General features: G+C 36.7%; 1 protein-coding gene across 1 annotated transcript; it reads left to right on the plus strand.

Annotated features, from left to right (window-relative positions):
* Positions 1 to 10,199: 10,199 nt before the first annotated feature.
* Positions 10,200 to 11,135, plus strand: LOC112913749 (olfactory receptor 5K3-like). Its single transcript, XM_025990623.2, has one exon. It carries the CDS (start codon positions 10,200 to 10,202, stop codon positions 11,133 to 11,135), a length of 936 nt encoding a protein of 311 aa, XP_025846408.2.

Consider the following 11,135-nt stretch of genomic DNA (forward strand, 5'->3'; position numbering starts at 1 on the left):
AAATTGAACACCAATAAAAAATTAATTTATTAAAAAAATAATTTTTAATTTCTTGGTTTTAATTTCTAACTGTATATACTCTTAGACATAACTCACAGAAAGAAAGCTCTTGAGAGTCCTAAACACATTTTCTTGTAAATCTAAAGGAATCCAGATACTGAATTTAGATGAATGTTGTCCTTTGTATAACTCTCACTTTAGTGGATATTTTTACTTTTTGACTCATAGGCATGGATCCCGTCCCTTTTCCAGGGGTAGCACAAATTTTGTTATGTATTTCTGCACCACCCTCTTTCAACCCTAGGAACACTGAAGCCTAAAAGGTCCTTTAAGGGAAGAATATGTGACTTATTTGGGGACTTGCGACTAAAGAAGTGATTTTGTGGAAATTTCTGGGATATATATTTCCTTTATTTTAAAAGAGATCCACCAAAAGAGGGAGTCTTTCTTCATATGAAAGTCATGCTGTATGGACATAAAATCTGGCACAGTCTACTTCCATTTCACCATCAAGAGAGAATCGAGCCTGGAGACGAAGTCAACACACAAAGGAGGGCATAGCTGAGAGAATCACAGAGAAACAGACCCAGCGTCACTGTAATCAACCAGCGTCTCTGGTTCTAGAATCCAACAGCTCTTCTTACTGTTAAGCTTGTGTGGAAAAAAATGCTTTTATTGCAACTGAATAAATATTATCTGATTCATGTCTCTTGACTCATCTTTCTTTTGATACTTTATTTTAAATCAATTCTCAGCATTTTAGCTTACACATACTGTTTCAACAGATTCCATTTAATCCTTCACACATCCATTACATTTTTAACTTTTATTTCTGTATTTTAATTTCCTATACTCCACTGAAAAAATGGAGAACAAAGAGCCTTCATAATTTGTCCATAAAATAATTAAGGTGGAGCTCAGGGATCAAATCTAGGCATCAAATACAAAATTTACGTTCTTACACACTAAACGATATGATATGCAACATAGAGAAATGAAAGTAGCAAGAGAGGAAAACTTTCAAGAAACTAAGCTGTAAAGTGTGCAGAGAGAGGGCAGGGTCAAGAAAAATGTGAATCAATGACATTTTCCTCCAGATTTATTATGAAAACTTTCAAACCTAGAGAAATGTGGGGAGAATGCCCATGACTTTTTTAAACCAAGATTATTAAGTGTTAACATTTCACCATATTTGCCCAATAATTCACCTGCGAAAGTGTATATATACATATTTGATCCACATATGTATATATGTATATATACTTATTTATTTGAGAGATATTTATTTATTTATTTGAGAGAGAGAGAGAGCAGGCACAAGCCAGTGGAGGGGGTGGCAAATGGGGAAGAGCAGAGGGATACAGAGAAGAAGGTTCCCATTTGAGCAAGGAGCCTGAGGCATGTGTGGCTTGATCCAGGACCCAAAGTTCATGACCTGAGCTGAAGGCAGATGCTTAACCAACTGAGCCACCCAGGCAGCCCCTCATATAATTATCATCCTAAAGATATTTAACATCATCTACTATGATGTTCATATTAAAATTTTCCCCAATTTTCCCCAAATTGTCCTTGATATTAATTTATTCTTACATCAAGAATTCAGTTAATGGTCACTATTCACTTTGTTACTATCATTCTTTAATATCCTCTAATTTATAAGAAACTTCTTGCCTTTTTTCCTTATATGATATTTAAAAATTTTAATTATTTGTGTCAGACATCATGTAAAATATTCCACCATCTCTATTTTCCTGATATTTCCTCATGATTAGATTTTAAATTAAATTGTTCAGCAATCACAGCTGTGGTGTTTTCCTCCTCCCAACATGAGACCTATAATATCAAATGGTCTTACCTGGCAACATTCACTGATTATGTCTTTAAGGTGGTACCATCAACATTTTCTATGGGAAAGATAAGTTATTTCCTTCATATAAAAGAATCTAATCTGGAGAGTGATACATTGACACTGTGTGAATATCCAGTTCCCTAACAATTTTTCATCAACAGTTTTAGCATCCAATGACAATTATTTGAATCAATTATTGTAACTGGATACAGAAAACTGGGGACTGTTTTCCCCTAACTGCTCTCTGGCTTCATTCTGAGAAATAAGAACCTTAACTCAAAGACTTTTAATACATTTAAACAATTTTTTTCAAACAGTTTTGGATTTACAGAAAATAATAAAGATAGCATGGAGAATTCCCATATGATGACCCATTTTTCCATATTATTAATACCTTACACCATGTAGTACCAATGATATAATGAATTAGCCAATATTGATACATTATGAAGAAATGAAATTCATAATTTACTCATATTTCCATAGTTTAATCTAGCATCCTTCTGTCCAGAATCCCATTTAGCATATCACTTTATTATTAGCCATCACCTCTCTTTAGGCCCCTCTCACATATCTCTGATGGTTTCTGAGACATTCTTTGTTTTTGATGTCTTTGGAAAGTGTTGAAGAATCATTTGATTTTCAACAAATGAAACATTAATATTCATATTTTCAGTTTTCATATTATAATGGTTTTGTGGGGTGTAATCTATTATTTTCTTCCTAACATGAAATGCCTACTTTTTTTCTGGATCAGTAATGACAGTTGATTCTGTTTAGCAGAGGTGAGGGTACAACTTACAAACATATGACTTTGGGAAAAGTCTTCTCTCTTGATATATTGATACACTATTCTTTTAATACATGGCTTATCTTTGAAAGGTAGATTTAATTGTGTTTCTGACCTGAGATTTTCTTTTGTATCTGTAGCAACCTGTTTGTCATATCAAAAAAACAAAACAAAACACCAAATCTGAGAGGGAGGTGGGCAAGGAAGAAGTCTGTGGAGAATGCTCTCAGGCACAATAATTACTGACAGAGTGAAGGAAGTAAGATTGGGTCAGAAGGATGAGTTGACTATAGCCACAACAAAGACCTTAGCCAATCTGGTGGAGAAGTGGAGATTGGGGATGTCCCTTTGAAATTCCCAAGCCTAAGACTGGGACCTGGTATTTATACTGTCCATGGAACAGTCATTGCATATGGGTTAACTCCAAAGTACAAACATGAGCTTCATAAGAAAATTAACTTTAATATGAGCCTACTTTCTGATAAGGCATTCATGTAAGAGCTATCAGCTACTGGCATTCTTACTGTGGGGATCTTAGCTGTGAACCATGGATCCATCACTGGCCTGCATTTGTACTACTTAAACCTACTCATTTCTTATAATAACCTCTAGGGTGAGCGCCACTAGGATTTGGTTCTTTTCTTGTACTGGAGAATCTTACAAGATGAAGGTGAAGAGGACACCTGCAGATCCATGGTTACAGTTAATCACAGGACCCCACTAAGATCTAATTTCTCCTTTCTTTGATTCCCACCAACTTATCCTAATCCCTCTACTAGCTGAGGTGACAGACGGAGATGATCCAGATTCATGCCCCCATGGAATCTGAGTGTATCACCACCATGACCTTTTCAGTCCCGGTGCTTGTATTTTTCTATTTACTGTTGAACAAGGGAGTACATACAGATGTTTACGGACCACCTGAATGGCAAACATATTTTTTGCTGCTCCCATGCATAATAGCAGCCCTAACTCCTCCTGATGACAGTCAATGGCTCTTGTAATCCTTCTGGATTCCTTTCCTTGTTGGTTTCTCGGAAAGAGAATCTAAAGTGACTGGCTGGCAGCTGGACCTTTCTGTACAGTGGGATCCCTGTTACATCCTCTGGCAAGAACATATCCGCACTATCAGGACCTCTAAACACACAGCGCTCAGGGATGTGGGAACAAGACTGCAACCTCCCCAGGCAGATCACACCAGAATTCCTGGATTGAGGTATTCAATCTACCAAAGGCATGGATCCATATTGTGGCCACTGAGTTCCTAGTTAGAGTGCATCCTGGAGGACAGAGGCCTGACATTATAATTATACCTTCAAACGACATTTTATCAACTGATTAAGCCAGCAGTGTCCAGGTGGTAGGAATAGAGCCCGGGTGTCAATCACTGCCCAGCACCATACCGCCCTTACTGCAAACTAGATTTCTTGGTCCAGTGCAATTTTATGCGCCATTTCACCAGACTCTGAGAGGAATTCTCCTGAACACTTACGTGTCGGAATGATGACCCATATCTGGATCATGATGATTCCAGTGAAGATGAATCTCTGCCCCCTTCAGAAAAGAAGAGGCTCATAGCAGGAAACTTGCCACCCAGAGACTGACTTGAGGGATGCTGTCCTACTGGGAGCTCCAAAGTGGTCTCTGCGTCTGGCAAGTTAGATCCTGGACACACAGCAACTAGACTGGCCTTGATAGCTGTAGCCTATGCCATTAGGCACATGCATGCCTCGATCCCAGCCTCTCTAGCACTTCCTTCACGTGCCCATTCTACCAGTGCTGGGTGGCAGATGAACCAAATTGGTTGCCCTCAGCCTGCTGTCATTCTTTGTTCTTGGTGCTTTAGTGTATTTTCCATGGCAGATGCTCTCTGGTATAACTGTGCATGTATTAGGAAGAACTCCACACTTCATATCCATTCCAGTAGATCCATTCAGATGCCTTTTCCTCGGATCATCTGTTCACTGACCGAGACAGAGTAATCTGTCTCCCTCTAGGCTCTTGACCACTATCCAAGCTGTTCACCTGTCCTAGGAATCTATATATTCTCACCTTGGATCACTTCTCATCTATACAATGGATATAGTCATCAGTCTACTGCTCTAAGGGAGGATTTCCCCTTATGGTTGTCTTTTAAGGTGCCCTGGATGGAGGGATACTCTAGCAGCACTTCACCCTGGCTGGCCTCAACATACCAAGCTACTGTAGGACCAGCTTGTCCTTTGAAGTCTGACACGTGAGACGAGGGTACGAGGTCAGTGCAGTGCTGGAGGAGGACACAGAGGTCTAGGTTGTCTGCTTGTGCAGCCTATTGCATTCTCTATCTCTGCTCATTCAGATCCTAGGATGCACTGCTCTCATCTTCTAATGAATTGCTCCTGGGCCCATTCAAACTTATACCTCTTAGTCTGACAAATTCCACCTCATGAAGGCAATTTTTGCCTCTTGGTCACATGGTGTCCCAAAGTTAGGAGCTCTTCCTCTAGCAGGGAAGTTATTTTTGAAGACTTTATAATACAGAAATATTGCTTGAAACCAGGAGGGTATATGTTATGATTGTGCTATGAGAGTTATCCATAAACTTCCCATTAGCCTCCTGTCTCTTTGGACCTCAGATATTTGTAATACTGTTGGCCTCCTGAGTCGGTGTGGACCTCCCGAAGAGCACTTTCCTGTTCTGAGACTCCCATTCTTTTCTTATTTGAGCAGACTTATCTGTCTGTAGTATCTTTCCAAATGTGTAGGATATTAATAGATGTTTGGAAATACATTGAAGCAAGTGCTTATAATCCTGTATCACAATGCTATGCTACAATTTAAATAAGAAGCCATATATCATACTTTTCTCTGAATCTGATTATTATTTAATTAATAATCATCTAATGTGGAAGAAACAATGTTTTAATAGTATTAATATGTAAAATTAAATATTTTAATGACATTTATCAATATTTTTTATTTCTCTTTTCATATTTCATATTACTTAATAGTTTAGTATTTCTATGTCTAATTTCTATGTATCAAAATATATTGAGAACATGCTACAATGCTACAAATGATCTTATTGCATGAACATTACCAAATATTGAGATAATAATATCTTACATACATAATATGTTTGAAAAAAGATTCAAGCAAGTGCATGAATTGCTGTATCACAAGACTAAGCTATAGTATAAATGATAAGACACATAATATGATTTTTCTCAGCCTGCTTAATATTTAATTAATAATAGTGTTAATGGGGAGTATACAATGTTTTAGACTATTACAAATTTCAAAAATTTTAATGCCATTTCTTTAGACTCTTTAAATTTCTGTTTTCATATTTTATAATACATACTATTTTAGTATACTGGTAACCTAATTTGTAGGTAAGAATGTATATTTACAATATATTCCAATGATCTTACTATATGAGTATATAACAAAATGGTCTGAAATATGTCCTCTACTGAAGCCATCAACTAGCAGATGAAAGACAGTTGAAAGCACAAAAGTAGATGAGATAATATGGGGAAAATTCTAGAATAAAAGAAGAAAGAGGTTTAGGGATACAATCAAAAAGAAGCATCATTAAGGGCAAAAAGAGAAACATGACCCAGCAGGAAAGAATGAGATGGAGCAATCAAGATTATAGAAGCAGGGAGGGTTATCCTAAGAAGCCAGAGAGGACTTTGATACAACCAAACACTACGTATGGTTAGGAAAATAATTATTCCTTTGGGTTGGCATTAGAGGGGCTAGTGGCCTTAGGCATGGTGGTGAAGGGAGGGGGGTTAGTGAAATGACAGAGCAGAGAAAGTAAATGGGAAAGAATCCAATAGAGCAATGTCGCACCTATTTTCCCAGTGTCTTTATATTACCTGTTGCGTCCTCTTATATCATGGATGAGTAAGCTTTAGTCACTCGAGTTTACTGTCTTTTCTTTTGAATTAGATGTTGCTCTTTTAGAGTCCAGTCTTTTACACTTGGTTCCCTCAGCCTAATGCTTTCCCTCATGATTTTCAACACTTGTTACCTGCATATCATGGATAGTTATATGAAATTAAAAAGATTTCCTTTCGGGAAACTTTTTTACTTCTTCCAGGTCACCATTCCTTCTTCACTATATTTTTATATAACATTTATACTCTTAACATTACAGTCTAATGTTAACTGCACGCTAGTCAGCAATGTAAGTGCTGTTTTCTCCCCACTAGAGTATGAGATTCTTGTCAGGAGCCATATCTAAAACTAAGAATTTATCGCACCATTTTCACATCCTGTGCACACACTCCCCATTGTCTTTTCCAGTACCATGCATATTGCAAGCACTTGATAAAAGTCAAACACAATGGGAATATTAGCAATCAATGCAGCATGTTTTGAAGAACTAGCTCCATTTGTTGTCAAGTGCACAAAAGATGTATGACACGATTGGTGACAAGAACATTTAGTCGAGACTTTTACGCTCAACGCACATATGATGCACACTTGGTACAGAGGTGAATGCATTCATTATAAAAAGCAAGTAAGTATCATGTAAATCAGGAAGAGGAACACTCCGTTCTATTTAAAAGACCTAAGAAAGTCCTCATGGAGTGATCTGACTTGAACTCAAGGATGAGTCGTAGTGAGATGGAAGAAAAGGGAGAAGCAGTTTCAGATGAGGGAAACCGTATAAGCAAATTACATGAGGAAACTGCACAGAGGGACAGTAAGGGATGCACATAGCCAAGTTCCGTGAGGAGAGTGGAAGAAAGCAAAGTGATAGATGAGACACAGGCTGACTGTGAAGCATCTGGAATTGCGAAATGAGATAAATGGATTTGCTTTGAACCTAGTGAGAGACCATTGCTAATGCCTGAGCAGTAGAGTGTCATTCTCTTATACATGGAACAAATATTCCTTAGCTCTATAAAGTTTGACTGTTTACAGTGTTAGGAATGAAGGAATGAACATATCAGACAAAGCCCCTCATGTCTAAGGCTACTGGTGGTTTTTGGAAACTAGTGACTGAATATAGACATACTATATGAATAGTGTTTTTACTAAGTAAAATTTTATTAAATATGATATATATTTATATGACTTCTATGATTTATATGATTTATATGATTAGTGGAATGAAGGGGGCAAAACAGGGTAAAAAAGATAAAGGAATTGGGGTGAACTGAGAAGAACAGAGAACAAATCATACTCATAGTAGGGTTAAGTTGTAACAACAAAGTTTCCATGAGGGTTTTGCAACACATGGGAACAAATTCAACTCAGAGTGGAGGGGCTGATGAGCCTAGCTAACCCTTTCAGTCTCCTCTCCAGATGTTAATCATCTTTCATAAATCACATTAATCTCCCCAGTACTCTGTTGAAACCAACCTGACTCTCTTCTGCTCATTTTACAGATTACACACTGGGAAAGATCAGAATTGTAAAAATGATGTCACTTACATACGAATTGGCAAGATGATCATCAAATGACCTTACTGACCTCTGAGGATCATTTACTTTACCCTCATTGTCTCACAGGTCAGCTTTAATTTATGTCATACAGATAATATGTTTTGCGAACTGAATCTCCCCATAGAAATATACTGATGTCATTGCAGAGAAGTCCCATAAGCATTTGATGGAAAATCTAACTTTGCAATGTAAGGAACATAATTAATGACACTGACCTATTAGTAGTCCTGTAATTTCATTATTTAATCCCAATGTTTTTGAGATTAGAATTCATGTTCTGAAACTCCGTGAACTTAACACCATAACAAAAGCAATGTGATGTTGAAAAATGTTCTTCAGAGCATTCAGGTAATGGAAGTATTCAAATGTAATTTTACTTTTAATATTAGCATCTATAATTATTTATCTGGATAACTTAGCATTTTTCATTGCTTATGGATTTCAACTTACCTTTCTAGCCCTTCTCACACCTGAAGGCTATGGGAAATGAGATTTAAATTCAATGCATGCTGACCTTTTCCTGATTATAAGATAAATCTTCAAAATAGACAGGTAAGAACACAGCTTAGCTCTATGACATATTTTAGGAAAGTACCTTGAAAGTTATTTCTAACATTGCTTATGTTCTCAAATGGCTTTGCTTTAATATTTTAATACCGAATAATGTCCACCTGCACATATATTTTGATATTTTGATTAGGGAAATGCAAACCAATTTTGACCATAGAATTCATATAATTAGACACACTGGCCAATATATCCTAATGGCTCACTAAGTAAAGATAGAAGATAGCCTTTGAGAAAAATAAAATTTGTTCTCAAAAATCCCATTAAGCTTTAAGATTTTTCTCTTTTTCTAAATATTACAAAGCTAAAAGATACAGGCAAACGTATTGTTATCAACTGTTAAACTACTGTGACATACTTCAGAAAATTGTACTTAAGTTTCTTAGGAAACAGGTAAATAGTAGAGAGGTTAATTCAGATAAGACGATGATTCATAAAATTTTTTCAATGACAAATTTTGTCTAATTGCCTTTGTAGGCTATTCTTCAAAATTAGCAGACTCAATTTGCAAAAACCCAAGAGTTCACTGAGGATCAGCAGTAGTACACTGACAACAAGTTCACCCATCTCAGGCCTTTGCAATGAAGCTAGGACTGGAATCCTACTGCTCCTTCTTTATAGAATGAAACAACTCCTATAAGAAGAAGAAGCCATAGCTATGCTCAAATGTCTTCAATTCTAGTAAGGAAACTGTGCATCATTATGAAAAAATAGCCTTGTCGATTATACACAAGCAACCATAGAGTGTGGTGGGTATATGGGATACGCTGGAGGTTGAAGGAAAGTGATAATCAGTGTGGTCTGGGGCATTTAGTTAAAACTTTATTAAGTAGCATTATATGTAAACTATGCATTGCATAAGGAAGGAAAGGATTTAGAAATCTGGGCAAAAATGGACAGGAACGATGGCATGGACAGAGTTAGTTTTTATCAAAATGGATGTAATACCAGAAAAAGGAATGAGAGAGTTGATAATATATATTTATTTCCTTGGATATCCAAAGTAATTTTCTTTAGACAAAGGTCCTCTTCTTAATCCTTAGTGATTTTCACAGAATTCCTAAATATAAAGTTAAATTATCTGTCATATTCTATTTTTAAGCATTCACACCACTGAGAGAGTATATGAAAAATTTTTACTCAGTTCAAAAAAATGTGTATATATGAAAATTGATTTTAAGTTCATTTTAAGTATCTTTACTGCAAAAAACCAATGCTGAAATTATTTATCAACCATGAAACAAATATGGATATCCTAGATCTGTACACACTTCATGCATGAATTTATAATGACAAAACTTGTCCACTGTAAGCATTCTCCTTGGAAATATAAGAATATTCATGGGAATGCTGATTTCCAGAGTCGAAGTTATGAAGCTGACATTTTAGGGAAATGAGTATCCCCTAGACATTTCTGTGACTGCATCTAGAGGGTAAGAGAGGTTTGAAGAACAACTCTCTTTGCCATAGAAAGAAAAATAGGAGGAAAATAATACATACCCTAAATTAGACTCCTGTATTTCCAGGATTCTAATCTCAAAAGAGACGATGGATATGACTGAGGATAATTACTCCTTGACAACTGAATTTATTCTCATAGGATTTACAGATCACCCAAAGTTGAAGACCGTTCTGTTTGTGGTGTTTCTCACTATCTATCTGATCACCATGGTGGGGAATCTGGGCCTGGTGCCATTGATCCTTATGGAGCGTCGCCTTCACACACCCATGTACATCTTTCTGGGCAACCTGGCTCTAATGGATTCCTGTTGTGCCTGTGCCATTACCCCCAAGATGTTAGAGAATTTCTTTTCGAAGGACAGAATGATTTCCCTCTATGAATGCATGGGACAATTTTATTTTTTCTGCCTTGCTGAAACTGCAGACTGCTTTCTCCTGGCAGCAATGGCCTATGACCGCTATGTGGCCATCTGCAGCCCACTGCAGTACCACACCCTGATGTCGAAGAAGCTCTGCCTTCAGATGACCGCAGGGGCCTACATAGCAGGAAACCTGCATTCCATGATTCATATAGTGTTTCTCTTTCGGTTAACTTTCTGTAGGTCTCATCAGATTAATCACTTTTTTTGTGATGTTCTTCCATTATTCAAACTCTCCTGTGTTGACCCTTATATCAATGAATTGTTGATGTTTATCTTTCCAGGCTCAGTTCTAGTGTTCTCTATTATCATAGTCATAATCTCTTATCTCTGCATCCTTTTCATGATTTTCAGAATGAAATCCAAAGAGGGAAGAGGCAAAGCCTTATCTACTTGTGCATCTCACTTTCTCTCTGTCTCAATGTTCTACGGTTCTCTTCTCTTTGTGTACATTCGACCAAATTCAGTTAAAGAAGAGGATAAAGATATATCTGTTGCTATTTTTTATACTCTAGTAATCCCTTTATTAAACCCTTTTATTTATAGTCTAAGAAATAAGGAAGTAATAAATGCTTTGAAAAAAAACATAAAGAAAAATTTTTGA

The sequence above is a fragment of the Vulpes vulpes genome, chromosome 1 (assembly GCF_048418805.1).
Source record: "Vulpes vulpes isolate BD-2025 chromosome 1, VulVul3, whole genome shotgun sequence".
Taxonomy (NCBI): Eukaryota; Metazoa; Chordata; class Mammalia; order Carnivora; family Canidae; genus Vulpes; species Vulpes vulpes.

Coding starts and splice junctions, on each gene's coding strand:
- LOC112913749 (XM_025990623.2), top strand. CDS start 10,200: ATGGATATGACTGAGGATAATTACTCCTTGACAACTGAATTTATTCTC.